Consider the following 27,840-nt stretch of genomic DNA (forward strand, 5'->3'; position numbering starts at 1 on the left):
GTAGAACTTGAATGATTACAGATGGAAAATGTTTACAGAATTTAAAAAATGATATCTAAACTCAATAGGATAACAATATTCTAAAAAAAATATTTTCATTTACATCATTGGTGAATGATCTCTGAAAGTTCAATTGAAACCTGAAATGGTCGTCTACAGCGAACGGTTTTTAATCTAGCTTTTTATGGTTCGGCGCATTCTGTATCAATGGATTATGGATTTTGGCTGCCAGATGGTGCTGCTGTGCTACCGGCATTTTTGTTTGGTCCGAGTATTGATACTGGAATAGTGTGTCATGTTCTATGTCAGTTAACATTTTAAATTTTTTATTCCTGTTAAAACAATATTGGTGTTCAGTTTGGCCGTGCCCCAAATGTGCTGTAGTTAGTGATGCAGGAGGCGAGAACAGGGTGTTTGGCTGCGCAGGTGGCCAAGTCGGACGACTGTGGCCTGATGCTGATCAGCGGAGGCACCAACTGGGACCTGATCGGCCGCAAGGCCCCCCCGAAAGGGGTGAAGGGCGGCACGGGCAGGAACCTCTGGTCGCCGCACCGCCTGGGGTCGCTGAACGGGGTGCGCGTGCGACTGGTGGCCTCTGGCTGCACGAGCTCGCACAGCATCGTCATCACGGAGGCCGGCAAGGCCATGAGCTTCGGTAGGAGCCTCGTTCTCCTCCCATGATTACTCATTTCATCTGTGAGCCACCAACCCGCGGTTTCGCTTGCGCGATTTCAGGGTATTGCTGGTATCTTACCATTTTAAGAAAGCATGTGATTAATTACAAACATTTTTACTTTAGAAATAGACACACAAAATTGTCAGGTGCATAATTTAATTTATAACAAAACAGTTTAAGAAAGACATTTTTTTAAAGTGGTTATTCGTATGCTTTTTTTTTGTATGCATTAAATACCTATCTGATTTTATAACATGCTTATGCCCGCAACTTCGTCTGCATGGACTTAAGGATTGGACCCAGAGAGGAATGAATATAGAAGGGAAACTAATTATTATATAAAAAAATAGTTAAGAATGATTTGTAATGCATTTTTGCACATCATTGACATGGTAGAGTTGCAGAGTTTATATTGTTTCTCACTCTTAATTAAATGCAATTTATTTCTGTAGGCACCATTGCATGAATTATTATATTCCACCTGTATGTTTAAGTTTTGGGCACTTAGTACTCTGGAACAACCGACATAGAGCTCATCATGCAAGAAGCATGGAGTGCTCAAATGAATCCTGCCAATTTCAGTGTTTGGCAGTGGGACTTATTGTCATTGCAAATGCTAACTTTAGCAGGAATGGCAGCCTCTTAAATTGTAATGGTAAATTATTGGGATGTGGGTAATCAACACACACTCTCCTTTAGATACTCTAGTGTGTTTCTCACGAGCTATGTAATGTACAACCATTGCCCAATCTTGGTGTATCAAGGTTATGCAGCAGCAAAAACGGGATGCCAACTTTCAGTTTGTGGGAAGGCAGGTAACTCTTAGACAAGACGTGACGGACACACCAAACAAAAGCACGTTTTATATTCAAGGCAACGCCATCTATTGAGGAAATTCAAAAATAAACTGTTATTAGAGCTGTTAGTTAGCTAGGCCGCCGCGAGCTCCACTAAGTGGACGAGTCTTGCCAAAGAGAAGGATAAGAAGTTGCCAGACCTTACTATATGACCACGTGAAAGACATAGAGAAACGCTGGCTGTTTGTATTGCACTTGATTCAGCCATTTTGGCATGAAGAGGTAATTTACAAAATTATGCTCTAGATCTATTCCACAGGAACCGTGAATTTTTCAGGAATAAAAAGTTGTCACTCTCAGACCCATAAACTATCCCTATGCAAAAAAATCATGTCGATCCAATGCTCCGTTGCTGCGTGACAGAAGGAAGAATCAACAAACATACTTTCTCATTCATAATATTAGTAGGGATTTAAAAAATTTCAATGGAGAAATTAGTTTCCTCTTTGGAACATGTTTATTTTGCCAGACACAACAAGTTGGCAACAGTTGTTGGTTTAGCTCATAGCTGGTTTAGTATTTATATTTGTTGAAAACCTTGCTCATTATGAAAAGTTTTTGATGTGAGTAAATTTTAATTTTAAGTTATAGAATTTTGGTATGTTTAAGTAGCCGTTTGGTGTTTTAATAATAGTTTTCATTGCAGTCTTAAGGGAAGCCATACAAATTCTATGATCTTACTCATTGATTTCCGTGTTGAAGCTTACATCAAAATAAACCTATTAAATTTACTATCTAAGAATACCAATTTGATACTGCCAAATATATTGAGGCATAAACCTTAATAACAGCTTTGGTTCATTTGTGCTTGGCCTCGGATCTCTGTGTTGAATTTGTCTATGTTTGGTATTCTGTGCATGTGTACTAACTAACATTATTTTCCAGAGTGAAGTCTGTTTACTTAGAAAAAGGTTTTGCAAAAATAAAAGAATTCAAAAATAAATATTGTAGATATATATATTTTTTTACTTTATCACACATTAAACATGGTCGCAATTCTGCGACATTTACATTTAAAAAAAAATGTGCTGCTCAAACTTCTCACACACATTGGTTCCTCACTTGCGCACTGTATTTACTTACAGTTCGTTGACAAAAATCCAGCGTGGTGCAAATGGCAGAAAGACCACTTTCTGCTCAGCGTGGCATCAGATTTACTAGAAGGTGCCTGTGGTCAGAATTCCAATTATCTGTTATAAATAAGGTTAAAAACCGTGTGGCATGGACCACAGGTGTGAAATTCCTCACTTCACAATATTAATATATTAATTTGGAGAGTTGCCACTCATCACACCTACTTTCGCAGTTGCCCAAGTACGTACAAACTAACATAGCAACCTACGCCTACAGCTTCTTGTTCACTGGGACAAAGAACTCCACTCGTGATGCCATCAACAACCAATAACAGATCAGCTTACATTTTGGACTAATGATAAAACACTTTTCAGACGTGAAAATGGACCATGATCCTTTGTTTCACTCACAAGATGCATTATGTGATCTAATTTCCCACATACCAAATACCTACATCTGTCTGTCTCTCATGTTTATACATATTGCAAAAGTATTGCATTAGTAATTCTTAAAACAAATAACAGTGGCAAAAATAGTTTGAAAGCACATAAAAACTTTATTGAGTAATCAAATTCTTCAAAAGACAATTTCATAGTAAAGTAAACCAACCTTGGCTTCTGGGTTGTAGCCGCGTCCAAGGCGAATATATCACCGATGTTTCGGTCGACTACACTCGCCATCATCTGCCTACAGTAGGTAACTCTACCCTGATGATGGCGACTGCAATGTCGACCGAAACGTCGGTGACATTTGCCTTGGACGCGGCTACAATCCAGAAGCCAAGCTACTTCAAATATACCCTAGGTTCATATAACATGTTGCAAATGCACTAATACCTCTTAAAAGAACAAACAGGTGTTCTTTACATGTTGATAGAAATTCTAACCAATTATTATTTCTGATTGTAAAATATTATAAATCTTTAATATCTTATTTAGGACGTGGAGAGGGTAAGTAACCTGGGTTGTTGCAAACACAACAGAAATATTAGCCTACTCTTGTTTTCATTGTAAGATTTATTCATTCATTGGGCCTTTGAAAATTAGTAGATGTTATGAGTAGTTTTTTTTTTTGGTTAAGATTTACTGAATTGTTTTTTATTAGATTTACTATAACTTTTTGCGATAATTAGTTGTTAAAGTGATGTAATTGTAGAATTTGTATTGATCAGAAAGAAAATAAATTGTGTATGCTTCTATGTGTGTACATATAGCTGTGTGCAGGAGCGTACATACAGTTTCATTTTGGGTAGGGGGTGTTGGATAAAACTATGTTGCATGTTGTTTTCTTTCAGTCATTTCCTTTTCTTGGTTCAAATGGTAGATTGTTTATGATTTCCAGTGCTGTATTACCCATTCCCCCCTCCCCCCCCCTTCTATGTATGCCTCTTGCTTTGTGTATGATTGTATGCATATGTGTGTTGTATGTCTATTTTATGGTTCAAGTGAAGTGACCATGAAGACACCCATGTGCACACCAGCTTCATTTCACTGTAACTGAACAAACTGTTAAACATAATACTGTCATATTAATCTGTTATTTTGTCAATGTTTGTAGACTTTACATCATCAGGATGTCTTTCAAGGCAATTAGTTTTGTTCATACAATTAAGTTGTGATGGCTATCAGATTCATGCTGTATCATCTGTGGCAAGGTATCGAAAACCTATGAGCTTTTATTTGGTAGAAAGCTATGTAATTCCTATGTATTTTGGTTCAAGCTTTGTGAAATAATGAAAATGTTAAGAAACAATGATACATTTGTAATACCTATTTTGGTAAAAGTGTAGAGTCACAACTTTTGGGAAATAAGTCGAATAGTAACTAAGTTGAAGGTTGGTTAAGTTTGGTTTTATGTTAGTACGTAAAATCTTTGTTAAAATTGAAGGTGTTATGTTACATTTTTTGAAAAATTGCACTAAGTCCAGGGATGAAGATGTTATGATGCCTTCTATGTAATGGTAAAGACACCTTCCCTCCAACTTCAAAAATAACATGATAAAGGTGCTATGTACACATAAGCAAGTAGCAAACAAATTACTTTCGGAGCCTTTTTCTCAAAACAATAGTTTTTTTAACATAACACCTTCATCCACTTGCCCCTTCAATTGAAATTTACGTTTCATTAATGTAGCCGACATAACCTAACCTACCTCTGACTTAAGTTACTTATCGTCATAATTTTTTGTGAAGACATGTATTTGAGGTGAGGGTGTCTCCGTGAATGGTTATCGTTGTTCCAGGTCGCAACGAGAAGGGCCAGCTGGGGCACGGAGACACCAAGCGACGCGACGTCCCGACCTTGATCGAAGCTCTGAAGGAACACAACATCATGAGTGCTGCGTGTGGTCGGAACCACACCCTCATTCTCACTGGTGAGGTGCCCGATTCTCGGGACCGTGGTTGAGTTTTCTTTTGCTGTGCTTCATTCCCGATGGCTGCTTTTCCGACAACACGCTGTAAAATGTTTGCAGATGTTGCATTGCATTGGGAGCAGTTCTTCGTACTGGTACAAACGTTCTTTGATTGACTTGTGGCCGTGCTAAGTTTTTAAGATAATCACAGGCTAAAGTTTTTTTTGTATGGGGGGAAAAATAAAAACTAATGTTTGAAAAATAATCTTACAAATAAACCCTTTGAATTTTTACATATTAGTTCTTTACTTTGTTGTGTGTTGAGCCATCAGCACTGAGGGCTGATCGCGCATTGCCGGTGATTTCGAGATGTTAACTATGGGCGCCACCACGTGGAAGGGCACGTGGACCCGGCGGAGTCTCTCACTCAGGGCGTGACGTAGCCCAAGTGGGGACGAGTTACCAGCCCTTTCTATCCTAGCTACCCAGACCTGGCCCGCTCTAGGCGTCGGGCACGCCACACTCCTAGACTCACTCACCACGTGATTAAATAAGTACTCACTTTATATTTATTCTCCAGATTTAATTTCACTAACACGTCTCTCTACACGCCCGTTACACGTTACACATTACACGGTTAAAAAAGCCTGAGGCACGAATCGGTTTAGGTGAAGGCATGGTCCACACACGTGGCCATGCTGCAAAGTTTACTTATTACACGGTGATGAAAGAAACTCGACTGAGACAATTAATTAATTAAACAGTCCGCTGACCGAGAGCTGCCCCGAGGATGACGAGCGAAAGAGATTCAGAAATACTTAACGAGACAGAATTACTTGGTCAGTGCAGAACAAAGGTTGAAGTCCCCGGGGTGCTGGCGCGTCTGCTCTCGGTCAGTGATGAAGATCGACTGGGCTGAGCTCATCGCTCGCAGGTGGCAACATGGCGCCCTTCGCGCCAACACAATTACCGTTACTGTATTCTACGACTCCGTGCCCCGGCGAAAGTTGAGTAAATTACAGATAAACATTAAAAATATATAAAAATTAGTGACAATGGAAAGTTTGTTACTATTTACTTATTTAATGATAATTCATATAAAAGCATTCCTATCCTCGTCCAAGTCCGTGCCTGTTCGGGTCCGCCCGGGCAACGTCTATAGTTATTTAAGGTAACTTATTTAAATTAAAGAAACACAAGTAAACTACACAGCACTGGGGCGAAGATGGATGAAAACAACAAAAAGGCTTACAATTAATATTAACATAGCAATTTTAGGGATCGCCGCACTGCTTCTAAGCGCCCTCTTGTGGTAGTTCGTGGCGCGCAATTCAAACACACGACTACGTACATGGCGGTACAAATGCCGGGGAAGGGGAGAGGAATGTTGAGGAAACGGAGACTGACTAGGCTCATGGGGCGTAGCCCCGGCTGACGTCAATTGCCCCCCCCTCGAATAGCCGGTCATGTCGACGTTTCCGCTGGGTCGCCTGTGGGCGTGGTCGCCCCCTTATCAACAACAGCTGTGCTTCCTCGCGATCCCTCGGGGTCGTAGCGTGTATCGCGGAGCCGGAACTGGGTCTTGTGACGCCCGGTCTCCCCTCTCTTCCCGCGGTGTTTCGTCTTCCTGCGGTTCGGTTACTGTCACCCTGAACGTGGAGTCTGCCAACGAGTAATGCAGCGGCCATAATGGCTCGTCCGGCGAACCCGGCCTACTCTCTACTTCCTCCGGCCACCTTATCAGTGGTTGGGATGTCGACTGGCCCTCCGTCACTCCGGGCGTGTCCCTGAGAAATCCCCTGAAAGGCGAGACGTCACTCCCCGAGTCTTCGAACAGCCGCCTCGGCCGGACATCTGTGACTGCGAGGGGCGTCGCCTGTCCCGCCCCCAGGTCCGGGAAGCCTCTGAACCCGCCCCCGTCTGTTGGGGTGGACGTGACCAGCTGTGCGGCCGCCCTCCCGTCTGTCTCGTCCGCCGCCTCCGTCTCTCTCTGCCGCGTCCCTGCTCCGTCACGTCTCGTTCCCGTCTCTTCCGCCCCGCCCGCCGCCTCCGTCTCTTCCTGCCCCGTCTCCGCCTCGTCCGCCGCCTCCGTCTCTTCCTGCCGCGTCCCTGCTCCGTCACGTCTCGTTTCCGTCTCTTCCGCCCCGTCCGCCGCCTCCGTCTCTTCCTGCCCCGTCTCCGCCTCGTCCGCCGCCTCCGTCTCTTCCTGCCCCGTCTCCGCCTCGTCCGCCGCCTCCGTCTCTTCCTGTGCCAAGCGCACATCGTCCCGGTGATATTTCGCGGCCCGGCCTGAGGGTAACTTTATCACGACCGCCGTGGGCCCCGCCTTGACCACCGCCACCGGGCCAAACCACTTTGGCGCCAGGCCGGCGCAGAAGTTGCGTCGGCCGGAGGAGAGGGGGTGGAGCCTCGCGTAAACCAGCTGGCCTGGTTTCAGTTCAGGGGGCGGGCGGGTCGTCTCGGGTGTGCGTTGTGCTTGGTAAGCTGCCTGGTTACGTCGCGCCCTATCGTGCGTCTCGGCCAATCGCCTCAGGCGTCCTTCGGGGCTCTCTACGTCCGGGTCCGTTTGTTGTTGCCGCACGTGATATTCCCCGGGGAGGGTGAGGTTCCGCCCCTGGACCATGGTGGCTGGTGTTTCGCCGGTTGCCGCGTTCACCCGTCGCCGGATGCAGTACAGAACGTCCGGGATGTGCGTGTCCCATTGGGCGTGGTCATCCGCGAGCCTCAACCGCAGTTGAACCTTCACCTCTTGGTTGCGTCGTTCCGTGGGGTTCGCGCGGGGGTGGTACACGGGGGTGGTGTGTAGGATTACCCGCCATTTTCTCCCCAGCTGCGCCCACCGGCGCCCGACAAATTGGGTGGCATTGTCCGACAACAGGACCCGGGGGTACCCCCACCTAGGAAAAAACTCCGTTTCCAGGCTGCGTGCAATGGTGCCGGCGCGGATGTTCGCCAGGGGGTAGGCCTCCACCCAACGCGTGTAGCAGTCTGTCACCACCAACAAAAATCTTTTCCCTCGGGGCGTGCGGGGATATGGTCCCATTAGGTCTATGGCGACTGTATGGAATGGCTCGGTGGGCTGCCTGGGTACCTGCTGGGCTGTCCCGTCGGTGCGGCGCGCCTTGTGCCTCTGGCAATGTTTACATCTCCTCACGCAGTCCCGTACAAACTTGTTTACCCCTGGCCAGTAGAACTGTTCCCGCAGATCGCGTCGCGTCTGGTCTGCGCCGGGGTGTCCGGCTAGCCTGTTCACGTGATACATGTCAAACACCTCCCGGCGGGTGGCGGCTGGCGCGAACGTCCGCCATTGGCCAGCTGTCCCCTTAGGTCGCGCCTGCAGTGTCCCGTCCAATACACGGTAGCCTTCACATTCTCCGCTCCCGCAACGGCGCACGATCTCCTGTGTGTCTGTGTCCGTGAGTTGGGCCGCTCGCACGTAGGCGTCTAAGTCATCAAGCTCCGCGCCTGGCTGTAATGTCGGTGTGACGTTAAGGTTTAGGGCACACAGTGCGGCTTGGGTTGTCGGGGTGCGCGGGGTCCTGGGTATGCGCCCGCTGGGTGGTGGCAAAAGCTCCTCCCACTCCGCATCGTCACAGGCTGTGACGGTGACGTCCGGATCTCGCGACAGCTCGTCCGCTAGTTCGTTCTGTTTTCCCGGTACATGCTCGACTTCGAAATCTAAGGCCTGTAGAAGCATGGCCCAACGCGTCAGCTTCGAACGTCGCCCCTGCATCGTGGCCAGCCATTTGAGACATTGGCTGTCAGTTCTCAGTACGAATTTCTGCCCCTCCAGGTGTGGGCGGTAGCGTCTGAGGGCCCAAACTACGCCTAGACACTCACGCTCGTTCACGCTATACCGCTGCTCGACGTCGCCGAACTTGGCGCTTGCATATTCAATCACCCGAGGCTCGCCGTCGTCGCCGAGTTGTAACAGGATGGCCCCGATGCCCTTCTCGCTCGCGTCTGTTTGTACGATCAGGGGTCTGCCTGGGTCCAGCCGCGCGAGTAAGTGGCACTGTTGAAATCTGCGTTTTAGCTCGTCAAAAGCGTTCTGGGCTTCCACGGTCCACCTGAACGGACGTTTGGGTGACAGCTGTTCTGTCATCGGCGCCGCTACTACCGAGAACTCTGGGACGAAGGCTCGCAGCCAGTTAGCTAGCCCCAAGAACTTTTGCAGTTGCTTGCGCGTGCGTGGGGGCTCCTTGTTGATAATTACACTCAGCTGTTTTTCCGTGGGTCGGTTTCCGTCCGCGTTAACCACTAAGCCCAGGAAATCTAGTTCTGTGGTCCCCAGGTGGCATTTTTCGCGATTGCATGTCAGACCATGGCTCGCCAGGCGTTCCAAGACTAATGCTAAATGATGCGCATGTTCTTCCCACGTCTGAGACCAAACAATTATGTCGTCCAGATACGCGGCCGCAAACTTGCCCGAGTAGTTGTCTAAGACCCGTGTCATCATCCCTTGGAAGGTAGCGGGGGCGTCCTGTAGGCCGAATGGCATCGCGCAAAACTGAAATCTCCGCCCGTCTGGGGCTGTGAACGCCGTCTTGGGTCGGTCCGCCGGACGTATCGGCACCTGCCAATACCCAGATTTTAGGTCGAGGGAAGAAAATATCTTGGCGTTACCCAGGCCTGAAAGTGTGTCGGCTATGTTCAGCAGGGGGGGTGGGGCATTAATTGTCACTCTATTGATAGGTTTGAAATTGACACAGAAGCGTAGTTTCCCGTCTTTTTTTTCTGCCAACACGACCTGGAAATTATACGGACTTTCGCTAGGCTCAATTATCCCGTCATGCAACATGTCCTGAACCTGGTCTAGGATGGTCTGTTTACCAACGTGGCCGTAGCTACCGGGTGGGATAAACATTGGCTCGTGAGGATGGGTCGGGATGGCATGCTCAGCTATGGTGGTACGTTTCAGCGGGTCCGCGGACGCAAACACATTACACTGATGATCGAGGACCTGCTGGATGGTAGCACGAAACTCGGGGGGAACTCCGTGCTGGAACTCGTCGAGACTGACCTGGTTTACTGCTGGTGGAGTAGGCTTACCCAGCCCGTGGATGGTCCGCCGCCCCTGGGTGCCGACGTGGACGCAGCCGGCCCGGATGTCGATGGCTGCGTGCTGCTCGTAGAGCCAGGGTAGCCCCAGAATGACGTCATCACGTAACTGCTCCACCACCAGCGCCGTCGTGACGGACCGTTGGTCCCGCACGTCCACCTCCAGCGTCGCGACGCCCTGGGTGTAGCAGGCGTCCCCCGTGGTAGCCAGCTGGAGTTGGCCCGGGTGGTACTCGAAGTTGTCACGGCCAATCACGCGTGCCGCCACACAGTTGTGGCTGGCGGCGGTGTCAACAAGCGCGTGGACTGCGCGCCCGTTGACAACTACCGGAATGCGCAACAGGTCGGCCTCCGCCGCTCCCACTTGACCCAGGAGAGGCCCCGCCGCCGTAGGTCTGTTGTTGTTAGGTGAGGCGGGGGAGGTGGGCTGTCTTAGCGCGCCGCCCCCTGCCGTCCGTTTCCCGACGGCTGCTGCGCCGCGAAGTCAGGCCGGAACTTGTTCCTCACCGGGCAGTTCTCGTGCCAATGGAACGTGCCTGGTGGACACGTGTGGCACTGAGGTGGTGGGCTGCCGCCGGTAGTCCGTCTCCGCCATGCCAGCTGCGCGTGGCCGCTCGGTCCGGGTTCGTCGCGCCTAGCTTGGTCTCGGGTGGGCGCCGTGTAGGGCACCAGCGCCTTGGTGTCGGCGGGCGTCGTGTCTTCCTGCTTGGTGCTCAGGGTGGCGTGGATCCTGGTCGGTCTGACAGCTCGTAGGTCCTGCTCTAAGACGCGCGCCTGTTGGACGAACTCCTCTGCCGGACGCCGCGTCATCGGGCGTAAATACGGGCGAAATTCCGGGCGCATCAGCTCAACTACCCGCTCCAGCACTCCGGTAGGTTCTTCTCCGGGAAACAGCCGCTTGTACAGACGTATTTTTTTCATGATAAACGCCTCCGCCGCCTCCGTCGCGCCTTGCTCGAGACAATACAGCTCCGTCCGCACTCTCATCTCTGTCTTCACGTCCGCGAATCTGGCCTCGAACAATCTCGCGAACTCGGTCCACGGCATGTCATACTCCTGGACGATCTGCCACCACGTCTTGGCGTCGCCTTTGAGCGCGGTGCTCACCCTGTTCGCCCACTCACACTCCGGCACTCCGTAGCGATTCAGGCGTTCCCGACACGCGTGTACAAATCTCCGCGGATCGTCGCTGGTTCTGCCCGCAAATTCCGGTAGCTCCACGTGTCCTATGAGAGGTACCCTGCTCCGTGGTGTGTCGGCGGCGTCTCTCACCGGGCTGCGGCCTGACGGGCCCGCTATTCTCACGTGGTGGCACCACTGGCACGTGTACCACCCGTCTTGAAAGGAGATTATTTCGGACTTCGCGAAACACGCCGTGTGCTTGAACGCGCGACAGTTCCGGCACCAGCCTCCCTCCCGCGTCTTGCCCTCACACTCCGCATCCGTGCACTTCCCGTGTCCCGCCTCAAACTGATCCGCCCGTTCTGCCTGCTCGTGGTTCGGCTGCGCTTCATACTGTCCTACGCACACGCACGTGTCCGTCCACGAAGAAATCGCCGTCCCGCTCACCTGGCGCGGTCGCGCGCACATAACACAATATAAGCTATTCTTTTGAAACAACTCACTTGCCTTAATCGCGCCCGGATTTTTGTCAAGTCCGTGGTTGTCCGACATGGTCGTGTGGTGGTGAGGCCGGTCGATTGCCCCTCTTCCCTTCGCTACGCGACGCGACGCGGATGGCGGTACACACACACACTGACCAGGCCCGGCTGCTGTTGTCGCGAGGAATGCGGCCACCTGGCTGCTCGCAGCGAATTCCTGGAAGCGCGCGCCCGGCTGGTCACGTGGCCGGCGCGCCAGAGTCCCGCTATGCGCTCCGCGCGAACAATAGTTCCAGCGCGAACTTTAGTTCCGCGCGCTCCGCGTAACAACCGCCTATCTCACACGCTCGTACAGGTCTGGTTTTCGCGGAAGATGTAACTCGCCCCACGTTCTTGGGCGCCATTTGAGGGCTGATCGCGCATTGCCGGTGATTTCGAGATGTTAACTATGGGCGCCACCACGTGGAAGGGCACGTGGACCCGGCGGAGTCTCTCACTCAGGGCGTGACGTAGCCCAAGTGGGGACGAGTTACCAGCCCTTTCTATCCTAGCTACCCAGACCTGGCCCGCTCTAGGCGTCGGGCACGCCACACTCCTAGACTCACTCACCACGTGATTAAATAAGTACTCACTTTATATTTATTCTCCAGATTTAATTTCACTAACACGTCTCTCTACACGCCCGTTACACGTTACACATTACACGGTTAAAAAAGCCTGAGGCACGAATCGGTTTAGGTGAAGGCATGGTCCACACACGTGGCCATGCTGCAAAGTTTACTTATTACACGGTGATGAAAGAAACTCGACTGAGACAATTAATTAATTAAACAGTCCGCTGACCGAGAGCTGCCCCGAGGATGACGAGCGAAAGAGATTCAGAAATACTTAACGAGACAGAATTACTTGGTCAGTGCAGAACAAAGGTTGAAGTCCCCGGGGTGCTGGCGCGTCTGCTCTCGGTCAGTGATGAAGATCGACTGGGCTGAGCTCATCGCTCGCAGGTGGCAACATGGCGCCCTTCGCGCCAACACAATTACCGTTACTGTATTCTACGACTCCGTGCCCCGGCGAAAGTTGAGTAAATTACAGATAAACATTAAAAATATATAAAAATTAGTGACAATGGAAAGTTTGTTACTATTTACTTATTTAATGATAATTCATATAAAAGCATTCCTATCCTCGTCCAAGTCCGTGCCTGTTCGGGTCCGCCCGGGCAACGTCTATAGTTATTTAAGGTAACTTATTTAAATTAAAGAAACACAAGTAAACTACACAGCACTGGGGCGAAGATGGATGAAAACAACAAAAAGGCTTACAATTAATATTAACATAGCAATTTTAGGGATCGCCGCACTGCTTCTAAGCGCCCTCTTGTGGTAGTTCGTGGCGCGCAATTCAAACACACGACTACGTACATGGCGGTACAAATGCCGGGGAAGGGGAGAGGAATGTTGAGGAAACGGAGACTGACTAGGCTCATGGGGCGTAGCCCCGGCTGACGTCAGCACAAACAGTAGTTGTAAGTATGGCTAGGACTGTATCAGGATGTCTACAGGTAAAGAAAGTCACAAAAGTAAAAAAAGTAATTAAACTGGAGAACTGATCACTAAATTAATGAAAAAGTCACGAACTAAACAGTAACAGTGCTGGAAGTCATGAAACTTTAATTTCAATCTGCCTTTTGCTAACTTTCGTTTAGTTGTTTCACTCTTCACTTCAGTTTATATTCACACATGAAATATGAATAGTGGGAGACTGTCCACTTACCTATATTGTGCAGAAATTATCTCTGAAAAGGTTTTAGATTTCTAAGAAACAGTCAAACATTTCTAGAATTTTAGATCTGTTTCGTATTATGCTTCGTTTTGTTTATTATTAGGGTGATCAAAAAATATGAATTAATTTTTATAGCGGCAACTGCTGATACTACATCAAAATGAAGTAACTAGCTCAATATCCTGATCCGTTGAGATAGTCAGTGTGAGGTTTGAAAAAGCTGTGACTTTTCAGTCAGCTTCCAGAGCCGTGTCTATCACACATCACAGATTTCGAACATTGCTTTGATTTAAGTTGCAAAAAAGTGCCAAAGAAGCTCATGAAATGTTAAAATCAGTGTTTGGTGATAATGTAGTGGCTCTTTATAAGTGGTATGAACTATTTAAAAGCGTAAATGAATCGTTGAAGATGAGCAATGGTCAGGACAACCATCAACCTCAAAAAACAGAAAAAATGTGCAAAAAGTGGCATGAATGGTGTGTTCAGACAGGCGATTAACTATCAAGAGCTTGCCGAAGAACTGAAAATCTTGTGCGATTTGAGCAAAGCTTTTTAACTGATAATTTGCAGGTGAGATGAGTGAGTGAAAAATTTGTTCCCAGACTTTTTAATTTTTACTGGTAAACAGAAAGAAAATCGTGTGTAAGTTTTCACGGAATTGGATTGTCTTGATGTCTTCATGGCCAAAATTATAAATGGAGTCGAAAATTCAGAGTTCCCAGTGGAAAATAAGCAGCTCTCCTCACCCTAAGAAGGCACTTCAGTCAAAGTCAAACTTCAGGATCATGCTCATTGGTTTTTTTTTTATAGTTAGGGCATAATGTGATCATAGTTCGTTCCGAGGGGAACAACTGTAAACTCTGATTATTACACGTGCGTACTGCAACGTTGGCGAAATGATTAAAGAAGAAAGAAAGAACAGAAAACTGGGCTTATGGCTTCGTCCTCCATCATGACAATGCGTCGAGCCACACTTCGCTTCTGACCCGTAAGTTTTTTTGCAGTACAAAAATGTTCCTGTCCGTTCACATCCGCCTTATTAGCACTGTGTCATTTCTGGCTATTCCCAAAAATAAAAAGTTCTAAAAATAAAACATTTTGACACCTTTCCCGACATTGAGAGGGCCATGACGGGGCAGCCGAAGGCCCTTCTGAAAATGCTTCCAATCATGAACGTTGAGATAAGTGCATCGCTAGCCATGTATAGTACTTTGAAGGATATTAGTTCTAATTTGATGGAAGTTTATTACTTTGTTTGTAATAAAATTATTCACGAAATTTCTGGATCACACCTTGTATATAAAAAAATTATCTTGTGCTAGAAAGAAAAACTGTAAGAAATTTTTTGTTGAAATTCCCTGAAAAAGTACTGAAATTGTTCGGCCAGATATTTTTTGACACCCTGTGTTGCTTTTGCTTCTGCGCAGATCGCGGCACGGTGTTTGCCTTCGGGGACAACAAGCAAGGTCAGTGCGGCGTGGGAAACCAGCAGCAGCAAATACTGACTCCTACCCGGGTACGTGGGTGGTGTGACTGTTTTAGTGTGTATGGTGTGTTTTATGGATATGTTGCACAATGCATCTATGTTTTTTATCTTTGCATATGCAGTAATGTGTAGAGACATGCATTTGTGTTTTTAATTTATGACATAAAGTTGTGTTATTTTTAGTTAAAAGTATGTTATTTTTACATTAAAGTAGTGTGTGTGTGTGTTTTTTTTTTTTTAAAAAGCTTAAAGTGGTGTTATTTTAACCAGTTATGTTGGCTTGCACATCTTAAATGGTTTTTTAATTTTTTTTTTATTTCCTAATATTTTTCCCAAACATTCTCTAAAAGGGCACTTTGATTCTTAAAGTAGTTTACCATTTTAAAGAGAGGTTACGAGAGGTTAATGAAAATTGTCGGTTGAGTTTGGTTACATTACATTTGTTGAAAATATTTAAAAATAGAGTGGGAAGTTGTTTAGGTTAGCTCAATTTTAAATTTGCCTTTAAAAATAGTGTGGACTTTCGGTTAGGTGTGTTAGCTTTGTTAAAAATATTGTAAAATAATTCAAAATTACCAATTTTGAATACCTAACTTAACCATTCATCCTTAATATTTGCACTATGTAACAAGTCACAATTGTGCCCAGTTATGCCGATGATGGTTCGTAGCACATACAGTAAAGCACTTACTAATTATCTCGTCTTTTGCAATTAGTTGAGTGTAAAATTCTGTTAATGGTTATTGAAATATCCGAAACTGTTAATGGGAGAATTTAAATAAGAGATTTTAAAATTAATTTTGAAAATGTTTCTTTTCCCGAAAAATACATGTCTGGCACATGATTTGTACAAAATAAAACTTTGACTTTAGAGGTACCAAAAATTGTTACATTTCAACATTTCAATTCATAGGGTACACATATAAATTTTGATTATTGGGGGGGGGGGGGAGTAGTAATAAATGAATAAATATCACTTGTAGTTAAATTTATATAGTAATATTAGGGATGGGGCGACCGAATCCAATATCCGCCGAATCCGCCGAATCCTAGGGATTCGAAGATTCAGTGGGTCTGATATAGGATTCGTCAAAGGATTCGGTTTTTTACTATTTACGGGAAAAAAAAAACAGTAAAACTCGCTTACGAGGTTCCGCATGGTAGGTTTTTCCGTATAAAGCGTTTAAATTACCCGAGGTCTCATTATTTACGCCATTAAATGTGTGATATAAAGTCCGTTAAAATTTTTTCTGAAACTTCCTGTCTCAAATAATGGCGCACGTAAATATGAAGAAAAGACAAATGAACAACAGCATACGAAGAAATATGGATGATGTACCATAACTAGGGCACTGAAATTTTCGCGAACCGCGAAATAAAGCGAAATAACGCGAAATGTTAGCAATTTTAATTAAAACACGAAATTACACACAAAAAACCCTTTTCGCGAAATTGACCCGAAAACTGCTTACTTGTACACGATTTTTTGACTGGAAAGGTCAATTAAATTAATAACAACATAGACAACATTTAATAATCAGTACAGATTCCTAAACACAAATTTCCCACCTAAAGACTACTTTATTAACCACTTTTCATCTTCGTTCATGTATCAAAACAAACATAATGGCTTCGGTACCAACTGTATAAATACGACTTTTGCGAGACGTTTTTTGAGTTCGAAAGTATCGATTCAAGAATCGAGTTGTATACTTCGCTATCACGTTTACGCTTAAAATCATAGTTTTCTTCCTGTATTTCATCAGTTTAACATTTCCATACGACTCGGTCCCATTTACGGTTTATTTAATATGAGAATCGATACCTTAAAATGAAATTACCGCCTGCGAAAAATGTTTTGTAAAACGTGTGAGTTAATCTCTGGCTGCACAGATTACTACTACGGCCATGTCACGAGGAGAATAAGAACAAAGGCAAGTCTATGTTATTGTTTACATAGATCGTGACGCTTTCGTATGAAAGATATTTTTTGTAAATGTAAGCCTTGTATGCTCAAAAAGCCTAAAGTAGTGACTGTTTTCGATCGTGCACTCGAATTTTAAAGTGAAGGCGGTAAATATGTAGTTAAGCGGTATTTGCGAAAAAAATGTTAAAAATCCGAAAATACTTTTATTATATGCTCTTTAACTTCCTCTTTTCATTAAACCCGGCGGGGATAAGAAATTTCAAATACTTAATTTTATAAGGAGATATCAAATTTTTTAATTTTCATAGTTGGGCGATATTTATTAAAAAAAAAAAAATTAAAAATTTCGAAAATACTTTTATTCTATGCTCTTTAACTTCCTCTTTTCATTAAACCCGGCGGAGATAAGAAATTCCAAATACTTTAGGAGACTGAATTGTCAATTCTGGAAACATGTCTTTTATTCATGTAGGCCTATTCTTTTAATGATTTTTAAACTCTGATAATGTTAAAATTACTTTTATGGAACTCAAAATCATTCGTATAATTTAAGGATTATGATTGTAGTATGGTTTCTATTTTTATGTATTGGTTTTGTATTTTTACATTTTTCTCCATGATTTTAGAGAGCAGTTTTTTATGACGAAATGAGACTATTTTTATGACGAAATCAAGATATTTTTATGACGAAATCTGTTAATTTTATTTACCATGAAAGTGGGGCCCTAACCATAACTACAGTACAAACCCAATAGTTATTTTAAGATAATTACCATAATAAGAACTAAAGATTCTTTGTAGAATACCATAATTACTTCAGAAGCATGATAGCTACCATATTTGCACTATAGTTACCGTAACAACCGAGATGTATATTTACCGTGATAGTAATGTATTATTTATTTATGACATATTAAATTAAAGAACATTGTTAAAAAAAAAAAAAAAAAAAGGATGTTAAACTTTGATATGTACGGTTGGCACATGTTGCTAAGAAATAATGTGATGTGAAAGAATGCAGTACTACTACGAAAAGTGAAAATGGTACTCGTGGATTTTTAGGTTATGGCAGTCTCTTTCGTTTTTCAGTAATATCGGCCAAAAATTAACAAGCATATTGCATCGGAAGTCTGCAGAAATGCCAATTCAACTAAATATTGGCAAAATCGGCTTCTTCAATACAGCTCTACATTTAATGACATGTGTAAACATATTTCAGACTTCAGGATATTGAAAAAAACTTTAATTTTCATGTAGGTTTATGTGTGTATGTTTTTTTTGCAAGTGTAATTTGAATGAAGTAAAATGCTTTTATTTTTATTACTTTCAATTGATTAAACTTTAATGACCAGTTACAGATATTTATGACACTAATTTTGAGGTTAAGCAATTTGACTAAAGCATTCCAGCCAAGCAGGTTGCCAGCGAGAGACGCTTCTCTTCTGCTGGAAACACTATCTCCAATCGTAGAGCTAATTTAACTCCTGAACGTGCAGAACAAATTATTGTTCTGTATGATAGATTAAAGAACAGAATTTAATAAGACTCTGTGAAAATCTCTCTCAGAATTATTGTGCTGAAAAGTGGAAATGCTGAAACAATGTGAAAGTACTTTTCAAACAACATGATTTTTGTTGCTAAGTTTGTTGAAGCTCAGTAAGGACTCCAGAAAAATTGGCAAGGATGAAATTTTCCCAAAGATATGTTACATTTACACAAACATATACTGGGTTATGTTAGTTGGATGATATCAGTTACTAATGAACCAATGGAAACAGGTAAGATTCAATGGAAAAAAATGTTATTTTTTTCTAGCAGTCCAAAATGTAAACACACACTGTAAATAGTTACCTAAAATTAATAAGCCCACTTCATTTTAATACTTTATTCAAACATTATACTAAGTTTAAGATAAAAATAATTTCCCAAAAGTGTAACTGTACCACAAAAGCTCGAGCTCGGCTCAAAGTAAAATTCTTAGGCTCGCAGACCTCTAGCTTATTTATAGAAAAAATCCTAACCGCTAATCTGTACGAAAACTGAAATTTCTCAAAAAAAAAATTTTGTCTTTATATACACTTAGGCTATACCAGAAATGTACCAAACTACATGTGATAAAGTCAAGGGACTTTTAGTGCAAGCAGAATACATCTCACTTAACATTAGATATGTGGACATCATCTGTTAAAAGATTCGGGTTTGGGTTCGAAATTCGGCAATTCCAGTCGAGGATTTGAGTTAGGATTCGGATTCGAGGAAATCAGGATTCGTCCCATCCCTAAGTAATATAAAAGGTTTTTATATCCAAGTACATAAACCAGTAGGATTTTGATATGTATTTGCTTAAAAAGTATGGAATATGATGGAATCAGAATTGAAATTAAGAATTTAATGTCAAATATGAAGATGAAAATTTAAATTGGAATCTGTATATTTTTGAAATTGATCCCAAACTAATTTCTTCTCTCTTGTAGTTATAATATTTAGAGTCCAGTTCCTTAATTACTTAATCCTTTTAATTGAGTAAAACATGCTAAGTAGCATCTTTGCATGGATGATGCCATGTGTGTTTGTGTGTGTCGCAGATAAGTTATGAAGGCCCGCCCATCGTAAAAGTGAGTTGTGGTGGGGAGTTCAGCGTGATTCTAGACTGCAAAGGCAGCCTGCACTCGTTTGGCTGTCCAGAATACGGCCAATTGGGTAAGGTACTGGTCTCCTATGTACTTTGATGGCGTGTTGCTTTTTTTTTTATCCCACCATCCTGTTGATGTGTTCGTAACCTTTTTAAAAACCTTTTAACATTTTGGACATATTTTCCTTTTGAAACTGCAGAAAAATGCTGGAGTAATTTTAATACATACTACAATAATCTGTAGGGCTGTGCGAATGTGACTTTTTCAATGCAAATTAAATGTGAATCAAATAATTGAAATTATTTGCGAATAGCGAATAATTTGCGAATATTTTCTTATTAAGTTCTAAGTATAAATCTGAATAATTACAGTCAAAATTTGGCGTATTATAAATTGTTGTTTAAAAGAGTAATGTTCTTTAGCTTTATATACATTTTTATTACTCAAGTAACATGTAAATTTTTATGTCTCTTCTAATGTTTTAGTAATCAAACACAATCAGTGATACAGAAATGTCTTCATCAAAAGCCAAGCCTACACCTTGCCATCAACATTACGTAAATTGCAGTGCAAAAAGACCAATTCCTTTACATGTTCTGGATCCAGGCATTGCCTCTTGGAAGTGACAATGTTCCCAGAAGCAGAAAAACAACGTTCTGAACTTCACTTCTTCTGAAAATTATAAACAGCAAAAAAAGTTTATGAAAGTAAACAGATCTTCGATGTATCAGTTTTATTTTCCGCAATAAATAGTCAAGCGATTACCAATCGATATATCAAAGAGTTGTTTATTACAACTGCTCGTAAGCATGGTCAATATTCCGTTCTCTATTTGGAATCATACGTGTCAAGGCAAAATAATTTTTAATGAATTTTGTTTAACGTGTCTTTTTAATTTTATCTAATTATTTACATAACATTTTCAGTTGTTTAAAAAGTGATTGCACTGGAGCAATTTTAGCAACACAATTCTCTGGCCATGGGCCGTTCTGCTGCCCATAACCACAAACGGACACGTTTTCTTTTTTGCTGTAGCCATGATGGCAGCTGTGTTTACTTTTCTATTGTTAAAAAAAATTCTCTACATTTTTATTAGTAAAATTAATAGATTGGTGACCAAAGAGTATGTGTGCATTAGTTTTTAAAGGTTATTATTGAAAGCTGATGTGCTGGCATTGTTTTAAATAGTTTTACAGTTTTATATGGCACATGGCTCGCCCAAAAATTGTTCTAAGGACAACTGGATATAATAAATTAATTATGCTACACAATACGTAAGGTTTGCAGTAAAATCGTAAGCATGTATGATAATTTTCACGCTACATTGGCTTTAACTGTTCTCAGTAGTGGTGCACCGATGCGGATACCGATGAATCGTAATCGGCGATTATGGGTACTTACCGATTAATCGTAATCGGCGATTATCTTAACGATTACTTTGCCGATTATTTACGTCCCGGCGTAATTAAGTTGGTTTTTACCGTGTAATATTTTGTTACACATTTTAGGACGAAATACGGTAATATTTGTATATATTACAAAATTCATCTAACTGCGTCATATCATAATTACAGATATTTCGTTACGTTTAATAAATCTCATTGCCTCAAACAATAAAAAATGCATTTTTCCTACACGTTTATTTACGTTTCGTCTTTTGTTTAGTGGCCTTGTACATTACGTATAGCCAGAGAAGTAAAATAGATGGCACGCAATCAAAATACCACAAACAGTTGCAGTGGATTCTATGACAATCAATCTTTTCGAGTCGTAGTAGCGGTTCAAAATCGTGGTCCCGATACCTTCTAGTTTTTATCACTGTGTTTTACAAACTCGTTATGGGCGTCTTTGGTAACATTATCCGTTTGTTATTTGTATGTGACGTGAAAAATGAAAAAGTACTTATAATTTTATATATTCAGTTAACATAAATAAAATCACATGTGCTAGAGTTGGTTTTTAGTCATTTTTATATAATTATAGTGAGATGGCGAGTAGGGAGAAAAAAAGTGAAGTGTGGAAACATTTTTCTATCTACTCAAGTGAACAAAATAAAGCAGCATGTTTACATTGTTAAACGGTAATTTCTTGATGCAACCTTATGTGATAGTCGATAATAATGCTAGTTTTCCGCAGCAAAAACTTACCCGTTGTAAATTACAATTATTAGACTGTAGTTCAAGTTGTTTACAATATCAAATATAAATAGAATTTAATTTACACTTTGCAATGACTTAATAGTGTATTTTATATATTTTTATACTGTTATTATAACTGTATTCTCAATTTTACCTAATCTTGTTATTAAATTCACATGGGAATAAAAAATTTTGTGTGCATTTTACACCTAAAAAAATTTTTTCATTATAATCGGTAACTGAATCGGTATCTGCCGATTATTGCTCTCATAATCAGTAATCGAATCGGTAATCGGTAAAGTCATATCGGTGCACCACTAGTTCTCAGTATGCCCATTTACCTAACCTAAAATTTGATGTAAGTAAAGGTCCGCTTACAGTTTTTTTTCTTCCATTAAGTCTCTCGGGGAAAATGATTTCTCAAGGTTCGACATACAGTATTATTAGAGATGGTGATTTATAGCATTAACAATAATAACATTTAGCATTTTTAATTTGAAATTTAGCATTTTGTAGCATTTTTAAAAACAAGATTTAGTCAATTCTTTCATTTTACATTACTGAAGAAAAGTATATTTTTTAAAAAGAATTAAATAATACACATATTAATTATTAACAACCACAGAAATAAAGATCTAACACAACTACAAAGATAGCCTATCTTGGCAGGTTTCCAAACAACTTTTTAGCACTTATGAGTGCAATAAATTGAATACTTAAAATTATAATAAATATTTTTTAGCCGTGTTCATGGCCATAGTTGATGTAGAGTGCACAAATAATGTTATTGAAACTTTTTTTTTTTGGTTTTTGATCATGCCAGAAACCATTGCTTGCCGTTTTACCGATTTTTTTCCTTCATCCGATTTCTCGGTGAATCTTTTTTTTTTGCAGCCTGACGTCCCTCAGATTTAATGTGCTTTTCAAGTACATCTTTTCTTTCTTTTTTTTCCACTCCAGACGGCGATTACATAAATTGCACATTAAAATATTTGTATCACTTTTGTAGAACTGTTCATTTTTGTATTCATTTATGTGATCGCGAATGGAAATTACGTTTCGTCCCATTTTTACCACGATAAATAACAGTATACAACACGTTCACGAGTATGCACACATTTGTAAACACACCACCTTCCACAGACTACACAAGAACACGGCTTTCACGTGAAACACAGACAGAAAATGGGCGCGACGAAGCAGAGATGTCGCAATATGGCGGCCTAAAAACTTGTACTCTGCAAGATGACGGACACTCTTCCAGCTAGTTGTTCTTTGCTTTGTTTACCATCGCGAGGCACGGATGGCCATTTTTCATTCAATATTTACGAACAATAGTGTTGTGAATGACGTGACAATAAGATACTTGTGCTGAATACGCCATAAATGATGCTTTCTTTTGATACTGAACTGAAACGAAATACAATCTGTAAATAAATTGTGTAGAGTGAAGACAAATCTACGTTTTTTACCTTGATTTCGCATTTATCTCGGAATAGTCTAGATTTCGCATTTTATAGCGGAAAAAATATAATTTAGCATATTTTCGCATCTATTTCGCGAAAACGAAAAATCACCATCCCTAAGTATTATTGTATCACACGTTTTGTCAAACAAAAGTAATATTTTAATACATTCGAAAACTTTCGAATATTTGAAATTTTCAAATACCTAAATTGGTTTTGAATGTGAATTGAATCAAATATTTGATTCGCACAAATATTTGCAATTTCAAGTATTTGCACACCCCTAATAATCTGCCTATGTCCCACTAATCTGCCTATACTCCACTAATCAACCGTTACCCTGCTAATATGCTGTTACCCCATTGATCGTCCGATACCTTGTTGATTGACTGATACCCCACTGATCAACTGATACCTTGTTAATTGGCTTATATTGAACTAATCAGCTGAAACCCCACAAAAGCCTACTAATCAGGATTTGAAAATTTTTATTTTAATTTATCAATGTTTTCACAGATTGATCAGGGTATTTTTTATTTATTAGTTTAATTGTTAAGTACCAGGGCAACTCTTTATTTTTCATAATTTGACCAAATTCTGTGGACTCAAGTGTTATCGAAGCATTATTTTATTAAAAGTTTCATTGCCATACAATTCCATGATTCTGTTGATGTTTTAAAAGGTATATACAAATGTTTCATTACAGTTTTATTACAGAATAAAAACACTGAAAATTTCTGTTTGTGAAATCATAGTGCCCTTTCTTTATAAAGTGTTTACAGTATTATTAGCAATAGTTGTTTAGTAAACAATTAATATCATTATTTATTTTTGATTACCGTACATTTGTAAATAAGAAACAAGTTTTTGTATCTGAGTATACAAATCAGGAATAGTATGACAAGAGGTAAATTGTGAAGAGTATAGAATCAATGGAATCAGAATCAAAATCAATGAATCAACTCCCAAATAAGAGAATCAAAGCTAGAATCAGAATCTGCATATTTTTGGAATTGACCCAACATAAGTATGTTTACAAGATTTTGCTATTTTTATGTTTAAGTCTACTCCAGTTTATTGGTGTGCAATCCCATGGCGGTCAGTTTTTATGAGAGAATTTTATTAATTAAAACCTTGGTCTCTATTCTGGTGAATACTGTATTTATCCAGTGTTTGCAGGTTGAGAAGTGTTGTGAAATGCATTTGTCCACATGGCATCATGCCTTTGTGATATTCAAGTCGTATAAGTATTGTCGTGTGTCTCCCTTGCAGGCCACAACACTGATGGCAAGTACTTTGTGACAAGCACGAAGCTTGGTTTCCATTGTGAGACTACACCCAAGAAAGTGGTCATGTTTGTCGAGAAGACCAAGGATGGTCATAAGACGCCCATCGAAGTGGTTGAGATAATAGAATTCTCGTGTGGGGCCAATCACGTGGTAAGATGCTTTCTGTTTTGCATCATGGATGTGCTACAGTTTTACTCTTAGTTTTAGTTATTTGAATTACTGTATGTGTGTACCTCAGAACCAAACGAGCCTATGGCACAGTTGGGAAACTCAACAGAAGAAGAAAAAATCGTATTTTTAAATTATACTGTTATTTTCTAGCAACCTCCATACATACATTTTTCAAGCAAGAAGAAACTATTATTTAGTTCCAGATGCACTTTCCAAGAGCCACAGAACCATAACATGGTAAATGGACATGATTGTCTGGCTCAACTAAAGCCTTTGATTTGTGCTAGTATAGCTCTAACCAAATGCTTTATAAAAATTTATTCTAGTGAATTACAATGTTATGATTCGATAGAAAACCAACTTTGAAGACATAACCTACAATAAAACATAAATTGCCAAATTGAGAATCAGGCTGTTTTGACTCTGAGGTACAGAAATGTCTGCTGATATTATATATTTGAAGAGGTTAATTTTTGTGAGCTTTTAAAATTATTTATTACTGTTTTTAATTAGATGTAAATTTTGAACTTGTACATGAACCATTGGCTTTAAGAATGTGTGTAATTTGTTCTCGTTTAAAATCTATATTTAGTGATTTAATATGTACTGTTTGATGAATGACAATAGCAATCCTGTATACTCTCTGAGGGTGATGTTGGTCGCTGAGGAGTCTACTTGCGACTGTGCTGTAGGTTGCGGTGGACTCCAAGCGCAGAGTGTTCTCGTGGGGTTTCGGTGGCTATGGCCGGCTGGGCCATGCAGAGCAGAAGGATGAGATGGTCCCGCGGCTCATAAAGTTCTTCGACATGCAAGGGAAAGGTGTCAAGTCTGTTCACTGCGGGGCGTCTTTCAGCCTTGCTATCAATGATTTTGGTAAATATTTTTATGTTACATTCTCTTTGTGCTGGTTTTTTTAGTAGATAATATTTTATGATGAAATCAATAAATGACAAAATTGGCTTATTTTATTTACCATCTGCACCAGTATAATCAGAACACTTGTTTCAAGTTTTCTCTGTGTAATAGTGAACATTGATTTTTAATATTTAAACTGGGGTTATTTACAATAAAATGTTAAAATATCAGAAATGAAAGTAATCTCTCCACTTTGAACAGAATGTCTTCCGGAAAAAGTAAGTCACATTCAAGGAAAAAGTGACGAAAATGAACTACTCACCTTGAAAAAGTAACTGGAAACGATGCTGGAATCACGAATTTCAATTCCCAGTAGCCTTTCGCTGAAGTGCATTTTGTTTATTTGACCTCTCACTTCAGTTTGAAGTTTCACATTAAATAAAAAAAGTCGGGGGGACTGTCCATTTAAAAGCATGTGTAAAATTATTTCTGACGAGGTTTTAGCTTTTTAAAACAAAAATAAAAAATATGCATTCAAATAGTAGATAAATTTGGTTTATTATACAAAAAAAAATTCTAAGAGAACTTCTGTTACAGTCCTGTACTTGTGGACACCCTGTTGAACGGCATGGGTGAGAGTTGGCCTGTTGCGGCAGGGGCGGTGTACCTGTTCGGGCAGACGAAGCGCACCGGGGAGGCCAACATGTACCCCAAGCCGGTGCAGGACCTGGCCGGCTGGAACGTGCGCAGTGTCGGCTGTGGGGTCACGAGCATCGTGATCGCGGCGGACGACAGCGTGATCGCCTGGGGGCCCAGCCCCACCTACGGGGAACTGGTGAGACGCTCTCTTGCCGCGTGTGTTCCAGCGGGACGTTCTGTGAAAGTCGGGGGAATTTAATTCGAAACATGGGAAAGTCAGGGAGATTCTTTGGTGATAGTAATTTGAGGGGGGAAGTGTCATGCTTTGGTGTGCCATCATGCAGACTTTAAAATTTTTTTTTTTTTTTTCCAAATGGTGTTTTAGTGCATAGTCATGCACAAAGAAATATTATGTTTGCAAGGTTCAGTTTGAACTATGCCAGCCATGGGGATGGTGATGGAGGCTGGAGTGTTCATTTCATTCAAAATATTGAAAAATGTTAATTATTAAAAAAAAAAACATTTGTCAGGGATATTTGCAATTTTGGTACTGGAAAAGTCAGGGAAATTTTTCTAGATTTCTGTGGAGACCTTGTCCAGTGAATTGCTATGTATCAGTGTTAATAAATGCCGTATTTACTCGCATATAGGTTGCCATCGCATATAGGTCGCACCCATAATTTGAGGTCTTGAATTTGGTATTTAAGATTCCCCCCATATAGGTCGCACCGGTAATTTAAAGACGCGAACGGCCGGCGCGCCGTGCACGAAAGAGTTAACGGGTACTGTAAATCTCCGCTACAACGAGAGCTGATAATAGCGTGATAAATTGTTGTAACATAAAGTACTCGTAAAAACCGAATATAGAAAATTGCATTCAAGTTATATTCCTGACTTCTTAAAATGTCTTAATTGTAGACTATAACTCGAAAACAGTGCTTTGTATTGAAAAAATGCACAGAATAATAGTAGCAGTAAATTTAATTATGAATAAAAAAGGCCTGTTATAATTTTTTTTATCTACAGCGGTTTTCGTTATGGGTTCCGATAAATACTCACGCTAAGTGAATTCACGTCACGCGAGTTCGGCTATGCTAGCCGGCTGGTTGTTATTTTCGTTCAAAATGTGGCGAAGGAACTTGTGTGGATCAGGTAGAAAACATTCGGCTATAAACGAAAGATATAAGAACAATGCTATCCTGAAATGCTGTGACATGTTTTTGGAGTAGATAATCACAGTGAAGACCGACAGGATGTGCTCCCGCCCTTACCGTCAGCGATGTTTATTTTGACAGCTCAAGCAATTATCTTTTCCACGACCCTTCACAGCGTAAAAAAAAAAAGAGAAAAAAAAACACGTTCGAATGCAGATGGAAAAGTAACTATGCAGTAAAATAAATATATTTACGGCCCTGCTAAATTTTTCTATTCAATAAAATTCGAGGTATTAGTGATTTTTCAGCAGAAACTGCTGTGTGACTAATAAACAAATTATATCATAATAACTTAAACTTATAAAGCATTTACTAACGGCGAAGGACAGTCGTATAAGCCCATAAAAATATTTATTTTACCGAGAATGGACTATACAACCTGGCTTTTGCCACACGTGGTGTGGGAGGGGAGGAGGATGCTGACAGTTTCTCACGCAGAAGGTTGAAATAAGGGAGGGAATGTGTTGAAATGTTCGATGGAAAAGGGGGGGAGGGTGTTTTTACATGGTTTGTGGCTCTGGGAGGGATGAGCCTTGTAGAATTAGCAGGGGATGGGAGAGGTAAGCATCACGTCTAGGGTTGTGCGAGAATGAGATTTAGGCCTCGAGAAATTTTCGA

General features: G+C 41.6%; 1 protein-coding gene across 3 annotated transcripts in view; it reads left to right on the plus strand.

Moving 5' to 3' along the window:
• The window catches only part of LOC134531852 (protein RCC2 homolog), a 52,988-nt gene that overhangs the window by 10,117 nt on the left and 15,031 nt on the right, over positions 1-27,840 (plus strand). For all 3 annotated transcript variants that reach the window (XM_063367840.1, XM_063367841.1, XM_063367842.1), the window contains 7 exons: positions 427-655; positions 4,850-4,981; positions 14,832-14,920; positions 19,403-19,517; positions 24,327-24,493; positions 25,207-25,387; positions 26,026-26,204. In XM_063367840.1, the coding sequence (XP_063223910.1) occupies positions 427-655; positions 4,850-4,981; positions 14,832-14,920; positions 19,403-19,517; positions 24,327-24,493; positions 25,207-25,387; positions 26,026-26,204 (1,092 nt within the window). The remainder of the gene's footprint in view (positions 1-426; positions 656-4,849; positions 4,982-14,831; positions 14,921-19,402; positions 19,518-24,326; positions 24,494-25,206; positions 25,388-26,025; positions 26,205-27,840) is intronic.

This window comes from Bacillus rossius, chromosome 5 (genome assembly GCF_032445375.1).
Source record: "Bacillus rossius redtenbacheri isolate Brsri chromosome 5, Brsri_v3, whole genome shotgun sequence".
NCBI classification, from domain to species: Eukaryota; Metazoa; Arthropoda; class Insecta; order Phasmatodea; family Bacillidae; genus Bacillus; species Bacillus rossius.